Genomic DNA, 14,736 nt, shown 5'->3' with positions numbered 1-14,736 from the left:
TCCTATTGGCTATGGCAATGCTTGTTGGTAGCAAGCAAGGACAGTGCTGTTGTGGTGCTGAGTGATGATGTGGTTGGGCTGAGTGATGTGGTGGTGTATTAGAGTGATGTGGTGGTGTATTAGAGTGATGTGGTGGTGTATTAGAGTGATGTGGTGGTGTATTAGAGTGATGTGGTGGTGTATTAGAGTGATGTGGTGGTGTCCCAGAGTGATGTGGTGGTGTCCCAGAGTGATGTGGTGGTGTCCCAGAGTGATGTGGTGGTGTCCCCGAGTGATGTGGTGGTGTCCCCGAGTGATGTGGTGGTGTCCCCGAGTGATGTGGTGGTGTCCCCGAGTGATGTGGTGGTGTCCCCGAGTGATGTGGTGGTGTCCCTGAGTGATGTGGTGGTGTCCCCGAGTGATGTGGTGGTGTCCCCGAGTGATGTGGTGGTGTCCCCGAGTGATGTGGTGGTGTCCCCGAGTGATGCGGTGGTGTCCCCGAGTGATGCGGTGGTGTCCCCGAGTAATGTGGTGGTGTTCCTGAGTGATGTGGTGGTGTTCCTGAGTGATGTGGTGGTGTCCCTGAACGATGTGGTGGTGTCCCTGAGTGATGTGGTGGTGTCCCTGAGTGGTGCCCCTGAGTGATGTGGTGGTGTTCCTGAGTGATGTGGTGGTGTTCCTTAATGATATGGTGGTGTCCCTGAGTGATGTGTAGGTGTCCCTGGGTGATGTGGTGGTGTCCCTGAGTGATGTGGTGGTGTTCCTGAGTAATGTAGAGGTGTCCCAGAGTGATGTGGTGGTGTCCCCGAGTGATGTGGTGGTGTCCCCGAGTGATGTGGTGGTGTCCCCGAGTGATGTGGTGGTGTCCCCGAGTGATGTGGTGGTGTCCCCGAGTGATGTGGTGGTGTCCCGGAGTGATGTGGTGGTGTCCCCGAGTGATGTGGTGGTGTCCCCGAGTGATGTGGTGGTGTCCCCGAGTGATGTGGTGGTGTCCCCGAGTGATGTGGTGGTGTCCCCGAGTGATGTGGTGGTGTCCCCGAGTGATGTGGTGGTGTCCCCGAGTGATGTGGTGGTGTCCCAGAGTGATGTGGTGGTGTCCCAGAGTGATGTGGTGGTGTCCCAGAGTGATGTGGTGTTCCTGAGTGATGTGGTGGTGTCCCTGAGTGATGTGGTGTTCCTGAGTGATGTGGTGGTGTTCCTGAGTGATGTGGGGTGTGAGGGTGAGGGTGTTTGGGGGTGTGAGGGGGTGAGGGTGAGAGGGTTGTGAGGGTGGGTGAGGGTGTGTGAGGGTGAGGGTGTGTGAGGGCGAGGGAGGGTGACGGGGTGATGAGGGTGAGGGCGTGTGAGGGTGAGGGCGTGTGAGGGTGAGGGCGTGTGAGGGTGTGAGGGTGAGAGGGGGTGAGGGTCAGAGGGGTGTGAGGGTGAGTGAGGGTGAGTGAGGGTGGGTGAGGGTGTGAGGGTGAGTGAGGGTGTGTGAGGGTGTGAGAGGTGTGTGAGGGTGAGGAGGTGTGAGGGTGAGGGTCCAAAGTAAATGGTGGCAGGGCAGACATCATAAGACATAGAGAAGAGTTGTAATTGCTGGGGTTGGCCTGCAGTGGTTTCTTTATTGCCATGGAAAGGAGAAAGACTTTTATTTGCAACTTTTATCATCTTGAAGAAGAGTCTGTGCTTGCCTCCTGCTGAAGTCTCAGGGATACAAGACTTCACCACCAGCTCCCCCCTGAATTTCCTTGCTGGGAATTCTGTCTGCAGAAACCTGCGTGTTGTTGGGAGCTGGAATCGCCAATAGCTTACACTTTCCTAATGCGAGTCCTATTGGCTATGGCAATGCTTGTTGGTAGCAGGCAAGGACAGTGCTGTTGTGGTGCTGAGTGATGATGTGGTTGGGCTGAGTGATGTGGTGTTGTATTAGAGTGATGTGGTGGTGTATTAGAGTGATGTGGTGGTGTATTAGAGGGATGTGGTGGTGTATTAGAGTGATGTGGTGGTGTCCCAGAGTGATGTGGTGGTGTCCCAGAGTGATGTGGTGGTGTCCCAGAGTGATGTGGTGGTGTCCCCGAGTGATGTGGTGGTGTCCCCGAGTGATGTGGTGGTGTCCCCCAGTGATGTGGTGGTGTCCCTGAGTGATGTGGTGGTGTCCCCGAGTGATGTGGTGGTGTCCCCGAGTGATGTGGTGGTGTCCCCGAGTGATGTGGTGGTGTCCCCGAGTGATGTGGTGGTGTCCCCGAGTGTTGTGCTGGTGTCCCCGAGTGATGCGGTGGTGTCCCCGAGTGATGCGGTGGTGTCCCCGAGTGATGCGGTGGTGTCCCCGAGTGATGTGGTGGTGTCCCTGAACGATGTGGTGGTGTCCCTGAGTGATGTGGTGGTGTCCCTGAGTGGTGCCCCTGAGTGATGTGGTGGTGTTCCTGAGTGATGTGGCGGTGTTCCTGAATGATATGGTGGTGTCCTTGAGTGATGTGATGGTGTCCCTGGGTGATGTGGTGGTGTCCCTGAGTGATGTGGTGGTGTCTCTGAGTGATGTGGTGGTGTCCCAGAGTGATGTGGTGGTGTCCCAGAGTGATGTGGTGGTGTCCCAGAGTGACGTGGTGGTGTCACAGAGTGATGTGGTGGTGTCCCTGAGTGATGTGGTGGTGTCCCTGAGTGATGTGGTGGTGTCCCTGAGTGATGTGGTGTTCCTGAGTGATGTGGTGGTGCCCTGAGTGATGTGGTGGTGTTCCTGAGTGATGTGGGGTGCGAGGGTGAGGGTGTGTGGGGGTGTGAGGGGGTGAGGGTGAGAGGGTTGTGAGGGTGAGGGTGGGTGAGGGTGTGTGAGGGTGAGGGGGTGTGAGGGCGAGGGAGGGTGACGGGGTGATGAGGGTGAGGGGGTGTGAGGGTGAGGGCGTGTGAGGGTGTGAGGGTGAGAGGGGGGTGAGGGTGAGAGGTGTGTGAGGGTGAGTGAGGGTGAGTGAGGGTGGGTGAGGGTGTGAGGGCGAGTGAGGGTGTGAGAGGTGTGTGAGGGTGAGGAGGTGTGAGGGTGAGGGTCCGAAGTAAATGGTGGCAGGGCAGACATCATAAGACAGAGAGAAGAGTTGTAATTGCTGGGGTTGGCCTGCAGTGGTTTCTTTATTGCCATGGAAAGGAGAAAGACTTTTATTTGCAACTTTCATCATCTTGAAGAAGAGTCTGTGCTTGCCTCCTGCTGAAGTCTCAGGGATACAAGACTTCACCACCAGCTCCCCCATGAATTTCCTTGCTGGGAATTCTGTCTGCAGAAACCTGCGTGTTGTTGGGAGCTGGAATCGCCAATAGCTTACACTTTCCTAATGCGAGTCCTATTGGCTATGGCAATGCTTGTTGGTAGCAAGCAAGGACAGTGCTGTTGTGGTGCTGAGTGATGATGTGGTTGGGCTGAGTGATGTGGTGGTGTATTAGAGTGATGTGGTGGTGTATTAGAGTGATGTGGTGGTGTATTAGAGTGATGTGGTGGTGTATTAGAGTGATGTGGTGGTGTCCCCGAGTGATGTGGTGGTGTCCCCGAGTGATGTGGTGGTGTCCCCGAGTGATGTGGTGGTGTCCCCGAGTGATGGGGTGGTGTCCCCGAGTGATGGGGTGGTGTCCCCGAGTGATGGGGTGGTGTTCCCGAGTGATGTGGTGGTGTCCCCGAGTGATGTGGTGGTGTCCCCGAGTGATGTGGTAGTGTCCCCGAGTGTTGTGCTGGTGTCCCCGAGTGATGCGGTGGTGTCCCCGAGTAATGTGGTGGTGTTCCTGAGTGATGTGGTGGTGTCCCTGAACGATGTGGTGGTGTCCCTGAGTGATGTGGTGGTGTCCCTGAGTGGTGCCCCTGAGTGATGTGGTGGTGTTCCTGAGTGATGTGGCGGTGTTCCTGAATGATATGGTGGTGTCCCTGAGTGATGTGATGGTGTCCCTGGGTGATGTGGTGGTGTCCCTGAGTGATGTGGTGGTGTTCCTGAGTGATGTGGTGGTGTTCCTGAGTGATGTGGTGGTGTCCCAGAGTGATGTGGTGGTGTCCCAGAGTGATGTGGTGGTGTCCCCGAGTGATGTGGTGGTGTCCCCGAGCGATGTGGTGGTGTACCCGAGCGATGTGTTGGTGTCCCCGAGTGATGTGTTGGTGTCCCCGAGTGATGTGTTGGTGTCCCCGAGTGATGTGGTGGTGTTCCCGAGTGATGTGGTGGTGCCCGCAAGTGATGTGTTGGTGTCCCCGGATGATGTGGTGGTGTCCCCGGGTGATGTGGTGGTGTCCCAGAGTGATGTGGTGGTGTCCCAGAGTGATGTGGTGGTGTCCCTGAGTGATGTGGTGGTGTCCCTGAGGGATGTGGTGTTCCTGAGTGATGTGACGGTGCCCTGAGTGATGTGGTGGTGTTCCTGAGTGATGTGGGGTGTGAGGGTGAGGGTGTGTGAGGGGGTGAGGGTGAGAGGGTTGTGAGGGTGTGTGAGGGTGTGTGAGGGTGAGGGGGTGAGGGTGATGGGGGTGAGGGTGAGGGTGAGGGCGTGTGAGGGTGAGGGCGTGTGAGGGTGAGGGCGTGTGAGGGTGAGGGGGTGAAGGTGAGAGGGGTGTGAGGATGAGTGAGGGTGGGTGAGGGTGTGAGGGCGAGTGAGGGTGTGTGAGGGTGTGAGAGGGTGTGTGAGGGTGAGGAGGTGTGAGGGTGAGGGTCCGAAGTAAATGGTGGCAGGGCAGACATCATAAGACAATAGAGAAGAGTTGTAATTGCTGGGGTTGGCCTGCAGTGGTTTCTTTATTGCCATGGAAAGGAGAAAGACTTTTATTTGCAACTTTCATCATCTTGAAGAAGAGTCTGTGCTTGCCTCCTGCTGAAGTCTCAGGGATACAAGACTTCACCACCAGCTCCCCCCTGAATTTCCTTGCTGGGAATTCTGTCTGCAGAAACCTGCGTGTTGTTGGGAGCTGGAATCGCGACTCAATGAGAAGAAGCGTGTCGCATCCGCAGCTGTTGCATCATCAGAGAAGCGTGTCGCCACCACAAGGATTGCTGTCGCATCACCGCAGAGCGTGTCTCCATCGCAGCTGTGTGTCGTCGCATCACCGGAGAAGCGTGTCGCAACCGCAAGGGTCACCCTCGCATCACCGGTGAAGCGTGTAGCAGGGACTGTTGCGGCTCCAAAGTTACAGAGTCGCCGCACGTGCACACATCATCTTCACGTCGTCGCATCACATCAAGGGCGCCATCTTCCCGCATCGCACGGATCGTCGCATCGCATCAAGGTGCCATTATGTCGCATCGCATCCCGGCCGCACCCCAAGATTGTCGCATCACCTCCTCTCTAGTAAGGAACAGACGCATCGCCTACTTTGCGTAAGCACTGAGGAACAGAGGCATCGCCTCCCCCGAAGCAAGGAACCGACGCATAGTTCTCCCTGCAAACCTTTTGTTCATCTCGCGTGACACATCCAAAGGTACTTTGTGGGAAATGTGTTGCATTTTCCATCTAAAGTGAACGGAGTTGTTTCTACCATCTTAAAGTCATTTTCTTACAACTGTATTGTGGATTTTTGTCGTTTAGGTCTTGTGTTAAGTCTATATAAAGAATACTTATTTTTTATAAAACCTGTGTTGTGTCCATCTGTAGTGTTTTTACTGTATTACTGTATATGTTCACAAATGCTTTACACACTGTCTCTGAGCTAAGCCTTCCTGCTCATGCCAAGCTACCACAAGGTTGAGCACGGGTTATTTTAGGAGTGTAGCCCCCTTACTCTGACTAGAAGCAAGGGTCCCTATTTGGACAAAGGTACAAGCCATTGCCAACTAGCGAACCCCCGTTCTAACATTGGTGGTCAGCAGTGAGGATTTGGACTTGCATTTGTAACTCATATACAGTGATTGGTGTACACTACTAGTGAGTGCAGATCAAACACCACCACATGCATTTTTGGTAGAATTTCTTTTTCCTTGTAACTGTTATTTTTGCTAAAGACTCCCAGTTCTTATTGTCATGAGCAAACTAGCATCTATTGCATCTATGGATCTAGAGTTTGAGGAAGAAAGGTTGGAGGCCTACAATGTGAAACAGCTGAAAGCCTTCTGTAGAAAATTGAAAGTTGCTACTCCAGACCTCACCAAAAAGGATGACAAAAGGCGCTGGGGGCTAGGGTGGAAGCAAGAAATGCCCCTGAGCCTGTGGAAGAGCCTGCAGAAGGGGCTGAGAATGCAGAACGGCAGCTAGATGGGCCATTGTCTTTATCTTCCGTTGAGCCCTTGCCACTCCGCTTCTTTTACAGGCCTCTGGGAATGCCTCTTTTTCCTGTGCCAATTTCAAACAGTTTTTCCCACCTGAATCAATTGGATTAGCAGGGATGACTAAATTATCAATCCTTCCCTGTATGTTCTATGCAAAGTCTGCCTCGTGCAGACCTAAAGATCATGGTTAGCCTGGGGAAGGAGATGACAGCGATTAGGGTTAACAGATGGAATATAGCTAGGATCACCAATAAAATGGACATGCAGTACTGGCAAAAATGTATGTATTTGACTGTATTCAGGAGACCTGGGGAACTGCTCAGATCAATCTAAATGGCTCTGTTCTCTCTTAACATAAGGGCGACTCCTTCAAGCATGGGCAGAGCCATGGGTGGGCTGATTAGTTTTATTTCTACTAGCTAAGACCCACAAATGAAAAAGAGTCCCCTCACATCTCAGTATCAGCTCATATTATTCACTCTAGGAAGGAAGCAAGACATTCATTATCAATTTCTATAACCACAGATTTGATAACACAAGGGTGGATGTGGTAGAAACCTTAAAAGCAGATTTAAACTTGTTTTTGGATGGGCTAACGGGTGACTTCTATGTCATCTGGGCTAGGGATTTTAACATAAAAGCATGTACCACGGATCTAAAGGACATTAGTGGGTTTCAAGACAAGGGTGCGCGGAAGGGTGGGGGTATTAGTGGGGGGAGGTCCAGTATGGCTCACTTTAAACATAGCTCTAACAGCCTCGCCCTAAACATCTTTAAAAAATCTAGCTTGAAATTTGTGCAACATGGAAGCATTGGCAAATATCCCCCATTACCAACATTCATAGGTAGAGGCTGTGGAGCCTGATTATCATAGTCTGAGGTTGAGAAATGATTAGAGCATGCATCTTGGGGAATCAGGTGGGACCAAACAGTGTACGGTGTCATAACCTTGCGGACCTGACTATAAGGTTCAATGTACCCAAAAATCCATACACAAGGAAAATCAGTAACATACTCCCACTGGTAAGAATGGAACAAGAATTAAATGGACAGGGGTTGACCCGGCAAGTTTCACAAAAATGTAATATCAAATAACTTTGAGCATTTTATGATAGCCCTAGCCCCATATCCTAATCATAAAGAATCCCGGGAAGCCCACATCGATTTCTCAAATTCCGTCTATCTTAACCTGGTTGCAAAGCCTAACGGTAAAGATAAAAACTCCAAGAGATGGTTTAGCTACCAGTGTTCAAAGGCACGGAGTCGCTTGGCAAAGCTATTAAATCAGTGCCAAGGGACACCCTGATCCAGGAAGCAAGATCCTCCTGTAAAAAGATTGTCAGGAATAGAAAGAAAGAGCTTCAGGAGGAAGCCTGGTCCATTTTGTTACAAGCAGCAGAGACTAAGGTAAGTGCAATTTTCTGGAAAACGGTGAATGCGCAACTTTTTTTTCTGGAGGCATAAGCCTTGGAATCCTCAATAGCTCCAACTCAATGAGTAGGCCTTTTTGGTGCAACTTTTTCCCACCATAACCCAGAACAGGAACTTCTAAACTATGAGGATGGGGAAGTATTACCATATTTAGTATTCACCCATGAAGAAGTGCTGAAGGCCATCTCTAACAACCCAAATTGCAAAGCCCACCGGTCCAGAGGGGGTGCCAATGGTTACTTACAAGACAACATCCTGACCTCTGGACCCTACATTTAACTAAGGTATTCAATGCAGTGGGAGCAGGATATGTTCCCTCCCTCATGGTTTACCTCACTCATTACTGCTATAATTAAAAAGGGATCCAGGATGACCCCAAATGTTATGGTCTGATCTTTCCACTCGACTCTTCTGCTAAATTATTGGGAAGCGTCTTGTTGGAGAGATTACAAGCATGGTGTTGGACTTAGCACTTTGGGCAGGTTCACCCCTGAACTTTTTGCCTTTTAATATGACATGATGTTAGTTGATTTCTGGTCTCTGCGCACATTAGCACTGTGGCCCAGTGTAAAGTGCGTGCGCTCTCTGAGTGTGTGTGGTGAGATTGGCCTGCCCTCCCATAGGAATGCATGGGGGATATGAGTGTCCATGGTAGTTCCTGACGTGTGGGGAGTGCAGGGTCGAGTTTGGTATGTGCGAACTCGTGAGATTAAATGCTGCGCGGCGGAGTCCGCAGATTTAATGTGACTAGTGTAGAAGTGCCACTTTTAGAAGTTGGCATTTCTGTGTGCGGTGAATGTGAATTGACAGTCTGGCTTGTGATTGACAGGAGCTGGCTGGTGTGTTTGGCTCCAGGAGTCAAGATGGGTCTGCCCGGTGGTGAATGGGGAGATCTGCATGTAGATGGGAGGGAGGGGTTGCACCTGGGACCTGAATAGGGCTGGGCCTTCCCTCCACAATGCTGGATCCACCCCCTGTGGTGCGTCTGATGTCCCTGACCCATCCTGTAAATAGGAGAAAAGGAGCTGAACAAAACAAAGTGCTCAAGTGCTTCCAAACCAGTTGCATCTGGTTTTCCCTAAACCCTGTGCTGGGTGACAAATGATTTTGCTGTATAAATAAGGGGCTGTGACCCCATGAATTTGTTCTTGTTTGTTACTTGAATCTAGCAGGGGCGTGCTTCTGGTGGGGCCCAGGAGGGACCGCCTTGTGGGCTGCCTCCCTGCTGGAGGGCCCTGTGTGCTGGCCCCTGGGCCCTGCCCTGCCCCTGGATGCCTGGAGTTCTTGCTGGATCCTAACAGGAGGGGGCTTGCTGCTGGTGGGGCCCAGGAGGGACCGCCATGGGGGCTGTCTCCTTGCTGGAGTGCCCTGTGTGCTGGCTCCTGGGCCCTACATTGTCCCTCCTGATGCCCAGGACTTCTGGGACCTCCTGCTCCTTTCTTTGCCCCAGGAAGTGATGCTGCCTTTGTGCGCCCTGGGAGCGCTGAGATTTTGCTCCAAAAGGAGCCCTGGAGCTTGGCAGCGCTGAGCTGCCCTTTGCCCTGAGGAAATCCCCAGCGTAGGGATTCCCCCGAAATTGCTTAACTGCGGGTGCCCACCCCGCTTATTTTTATTGTTGTTAAGCAGGTGCCCACCCTGCATTCTGGCCGCTTTTTTAATACTAATTACGGGTGCCACCCCGCTTATTTAATTGTTTTAGTGTGGGTGCCCACCCCGCGACTTTGCCCGCATTCTTTATTCTAATCCCGAGCGGGTGCCCACCCCGTGTTTCACTGCCGCAGCCCGCGGCAAAACAGGAAGTCAGGCACTTCTGGTTTCAAAAGGAAGTCCCGCGCCCGCCGCCGGAAAGGAAGCAGGAAGCAGCGCAGATGTTGCAGGGCTCCCGTGAGCTGGGGGGAGTGTAACTCCCTTGCCCTAACTAGAGTGGTGGTCTCTGCCTGGCCTTGGCGCAAGCCTCAGCCAACCAGAGATCCCATTTCTAACACATGGGCACACGAAAATAAAGACCTTTCAAGTGCCCAATATGCAATCAGGAAAGATCTGGGTACGGTTGAGCAGTCACTTAACCTGATCCTCCTGATGAGTCAATATTGCCAGGCCACTGAGGAAGCATTATACATATGCTTTCTCGACCTTGGCTGTGCTTACGATTTAGTTAATCATAGACGATTGTGGGAGTGTATGGACAACATGGGGAAACCAAAGAATATTGTTGCATTGTTGGCCAATTTATATAGAAACCTAACACCCAAGGTGCTTTTTAGATCCAAAGGAGAACTAAATCCACCCTTTGATATCAGAAGAGGGGTGAGGCAGGGGTGCGTGTTGGCACCCTACTTCTCCCTCTGTATCAACGATGTTGACAAATCACTGAAGGCCCTAATTATTTGATATTTAATATTAAGAAAAATGTTTTTTTTCTGCTCGGTGCTTTCATGTGCACTGATCTTTGTATAGTTCCAATAGGAAATGTTTGACAAGTGTTATGGAGTATTTGGCTTGCACTGAATCTCTCAGTGAGACAATATTTCATGTTTTTCAGTTTGGCAATGACCAGCCACCCGGTGCCACATTTGTTTGGTACGGCTAAAGACAAAGCTGAGCTGTTCCGTGAGCGGTATACAATTTTACAACAGGTAAGGGAACATGATTTTATGTTTTGAGACCGAGAATGACTTTTTAAAATCTTCTCGACTAGGAACTGAAACAGCTGGCAGCAATGAAATGTTTTCTTGTTTCTTTGCAACGATTGTTAATTGTTTGTGGACACTTCACTGTGTAGTTTTATCAGGAATGGCCTCCTTACTTTTTATGTTACATTCATGGAAATCAGTCTCTACTTCTCAAATATATTGAATCGGCCAATTAAACTATTTTTGAAAGTATCAATCTGTTGTTGTACATAGTAAGATCCAAAAATGACATTCAAGTAGCGCGCAATTAAAACATTTGGAAAATTAGTTTTTAATACCTATTTTCCAAACAAATTTTGGTGTTAACCTATTGAGACAAACTAGTGACACCTCTCCTGATATTCAATCCTGATGTGGTGTCCCCTCCCGCCTTACCCTTCACTGTATCTAATTATTAAAACTGTAGGTCTAATGCAGCAGGCGGCTGATTTGACATGTCTAGCGAACATGCTCCCTTCAAGCAAACATATTTTTATGCAGTCCTCGTCCTGCATTCCTACTTTTTCCTCTGCTAAATTTCCCACTTCACTTAAGCACTCTTACCCACAGCTGTAGCTAGCAACCCCAGAGAGTGGTGGAGCAGACAAATGGGTGGTAGGTGGGTGCAATCATGCACTGTCACAATCAGTGATTATTTGTATAGCACAGATCTGTCACCCCTAGGGGTATTGGAGCGCTGTTGATTTATTTTTATTTATTTTGAAAGTTTTATATAGCGCGAACAAGATCTTCGCAGATATCAGAGCGCTTTACAGAGGAGGGGAGCATATATAAACAGATACATCGATAGTGTTAAACGTACAGTTAAGTGATATCATAAACAATCAAGTAAGTCAATTTCAAAGTCAAACAAAAATGCAAAGGGTTCGAACAAGTAGTACAGATCAGTATCGAGCCTTTGAAGTTAACCCCCAGTGATGCGACGTCACCGTCGAGGAGCAAGGATAGAATGAGAAGAAAGAGACAAAATAATGGTCAGAGGAAAAATGAAGGTAAAAACAAGTACAAAAAAGGAAAAATAAAGGTGAGAACGAACAGACACAGGATAAATGAAGGTCAAAAGCCAGCACAAAGAGGAAAATACAGGTCGGAAACAAGAAGAAAGAGGCAGAATTATGGGCAGAACAAGCAGAGAGAGTACTAACCCACTTCCCTGGTTCGCCTCCTCCAGTGCTCTGCTTCAGTCCCTCAGCACTGGAAGCTTGAAGCAGTTGAATTCTCTGCACCAATTCAGATGCTGCTTTCATGCTGCTGATAATGGTCAGCGCATGAGAGCAGCGCCAGGATTGGCTGGAGCGGGTTGCCTTGCTCTTCTACAGACTCCGTGTGACTGTACCTGCTCTCCACCCAGCTGTTTACTCTTCTCATGTCAGGCTGGCCACCGCAAGACAGCCGGCCAAAGTGCCATGTGCAGTGTAAACTGTTGAGGTGAGTACAACTCTCCCATTGCAGCAGTGGCCCCGCCCTCAAACACCATCTTGGGCTGGGGAAAAATAAAATAGTAATTAATTCTATTTATTACCATTTTATTTTTCACCTTTGCGGCACTGGCAGCAGGATGGGAACACTCCTCTGCCCTAAAGGAGAGGCCCCTGCTGCTAACCCAACCTACAAATAAATACAATAACTATCTCCCAAGTCTAATTTCATTTGAGGAAATAAAGAAGAGTTTAGTTAAACTGACAGGATACAGTTAATTTTAGAGTTTAGTCAAGAGAAATGGAAATATAAAGAAAATATATGCTAAAAACACGATGTACACCCTGGTATGACTTCTACATGCTATAGGTATACAATACATTAAAATATGACTCCATAGACGTTCCCAGTGCTGTTTCATTACCAAATGTTTTATTCAGGAGTGATAATCCATTGAATTTATTAGATCTAGTCTTCAAGCCTCAGAACGCATTGATGTGGTAAAACAGAGCTAGTATTAGGAACACAGTATCGTTATACCACATAGTTACATTTTAAAGCCATAGTCAGGACCAGGAGTAGTACAGGCATACAAATAAACATCCAACATAAACCAAACTGGGTTGTCTATTCTAGGCTTTTCATTTACATAGTCCAAACAATAACGTCACTATGGAGGGGACATTTGTTACATTTATTTAAGTGGCAACTTTGTTCCTGGCTTTGCTAAAAACAGCAGAGCTTCAATTGTACAGTCTCTAATAATTACTGGACATTTACTCAAATTACAAAATCCTTCAGAATCGCGAAGTTCTCAATAAACTTACTTACCTAGCACACTTTCAGGCACTGAGATGTGTAGGTCATATCAATGTGTGGTGTTTTAACATTTCCTTCTTCACATCACCAGTCTAAGAGCCCAGATTACCTCAGTCTTTAGTTCTCTCTGGCGAAGGTACATATTGAGAGGGAGTTACAAAAGGAAAGTATTCAGAATAATCGTAAATGGTAAGGAATATTTTTTTAAATCTTTGAGACGATATCCATTTATATCAAATCAGTCAATCAATCAATCATGGACATTTGTATAGCGCGCTACTCACCCGGTAGGGTCTCAAGGCGCTGGGGGGGAGGGGTCCGTTACTGCTTGAAGAGCCAGGTCTTGAGGAGCTTCCTGAAGGAGAGATGATCCTGGGTCAGCCGAAGGTGGATCGGGAGGGAGTTCCATGTCTTGGCTGCCAGGTAGGAGAAGGATCTTCCCCCGGCGGTGGCTTTGCGGATGCGTGGTACGGCGGCGAGGGCGAGGCTGGTCTATCGTAGTTGGCGGGTGGACGCGTAGAAGGTCAGGCGGTTGTTGAGGTACTTGGGGCCCAGGGAGTGGAGGGCCTTGTGTGCATGGGTGAGTAAAGTAAAGTAAAGTCCACATTTGTAAAGCGCACAATCACCCGTAAGGGTCTCTAGGCGCTGGGGGCCGTCGGGAAGATTAAGCAAGCTATTGCCCAGAGTCACATGGTGCTGGGCTAACCTGCCGCCGGAGCCGGGGATCGAACCGTGGTCCCCAGATTCCAGCGTCAGTCGCCCTGGCCGTGGCGCCACACCTCTCCCGAGCCTGAACGTGATCCTCTTGCTGACGGGGAGCCAGTGCAGGTCTCTCAGGTGGCCGGAGATGTGGCTGTGTCGGGGGATGTCCAGGGCGAGTCGTGCGGAGGCGTTCTGGATGCGCTGGAGTCTTTTCTGAAGTTTGGCTGTGGTTCCGGCGTAGAGGGTGTTTCTGTTGTCCAGTCGGCTGGTGACGAGTGCCTGGGTGACCGTCTTCCTGGTTTCGGTGGGGATCCATCGGAAGATCTTACAGAGCATGCGCAGGGTGTTGAAGCATGATGATGAGACGGCGTTGACTTGTCTGGTCATCGAGAGGGAGGAGTCCAGGATGAAGCCCAGATTGCATGCGTGGTCCGTTGGTTTGGGAGTGGTGCCCAGGGCAGGGGGCCACCAGGAGTCGTCCCAGGCGGAGGGCGATGATCCCAGGATGAGGACTTCCGTCTTGTCTGAGTTCAGTTTCAGCCGGCTGTTCTTCATCCACTCGGCGACGTCTTTCATCCCTTCGTGTAGGCTGGTTCTGGCGGTGTCGTTGGTGAGGGAGAGGATCATCTGGGTGTCGTCTGCGTAGGAGATGATGTTGAGGTTGTGTTTGCGTGCGATGGCTGCGAGAGGGCTCATGTAGACGTTGAAGAGGGTTGGGCTGAGTGATGATCCTTTTGGTACGCCGCAGATGACTTCGGTGGCCTCGGATCTGAACGGGGGAGGAGGACTCTCTGGGTTCTTTCGGCGAGGAACGAGATGATCCACTCCAGTGCCTTCTCTTGGATTCCGATGTTGCTGAGGCGCTGCACTAGGGTGCGGTGGCAGACAGTGTTGAACGCTGCAGAGAGGTCCAGGAGGATGAGGGCCGCTGTTTCCCCGTTGTCGAGCAGGGATCTGATGTCGTCAGTGGCTGAGATGAGGGCGGTCTCGGTGCTGTGGTTGGCTCGGAAACCGGACTGCGAGGGGTCGAGGGATCCGTTCGTCTCGAGGAAGGCGGCAAGCTGTCTGTTGACGGTCTTCTCGATGACTTTGGCAGGAAAAGGGAGGAGCGAGATGGGGCGGTAGTTCTTGAGGTCGGTGGGGTCCGCTGTTGGTTTCTTCAGGAGAGCGCTGAGCTCGGCGTGCTTCCAGATCTTCGGGAAGGTGGCGGTGTTGAAGGAGGTGTTGATGATGTCCCGGAGTTGGGGTGCGATGATGGAGTCGACCTTGTTGAAGACGTGGGGGGACAGGGGTCGGTTCAGAAGGATGCAGTAAATGTAACTTCAAGATATTTAATAGAAGGTTTGCTAATCGATGGCTGGCACAAAAGAGACTCCTCAATTGTAGAGATGTTTTTGCTTTACGTCAATAATGGATAAAAAAGACATGTTTCTTAAAGGGTTACAGAATCAGTGAGTAACTGCTAAAGCTGTTTGGGCCCATATGTCTTTGTGACA

General features: G+C 50.3%; 1 protein-coding gene across 4 annotated transcripts in view; it reads left to right on the top strand.

Annotated features, from left to right (window-relative positions):
* POLE2 (DNA polymerase epsilon 2, accessory subunit) overlaps positions 1-14,736 on the top strand; it is a 490,721-nt gene that overhangs the window by 178,648 nt on the left and 297,337 nt on the right. For all 4 annotated transcript variants that reach the window (XM_078659706.1, XM_078659707.1, XM_078659704.1 and 1 more), the window contains one exon: positions 10,150-10,243. In XM_078659706.1, the coding sequence (XP_078515832.1) occupies positions 10,150-10,243 (94 nt within the window). The remainder of the gene's footprint in view (positions 1-10,149; positions 10,244-14,736) is intronic.

The sequence above is a fragment of the Lissotriton helveticus genome, chromosome 9 (assembly GCF_964261635.1).
Source record: "Lissotriton helveticus chromosome 9, aLisHel1.1, whole genome shotgun sequence".
NCBI lineage: Eukaryota > Metazoa > Chordata > Amphibia > Caudata > Salamandridae > Lissotriton > Lissotriton helveticus.
The sequence above is the reverse complement of the archived record's forward strand: the minus strand, read 5'-3'. Positions and strand labels throughout refer to the sequence as shown.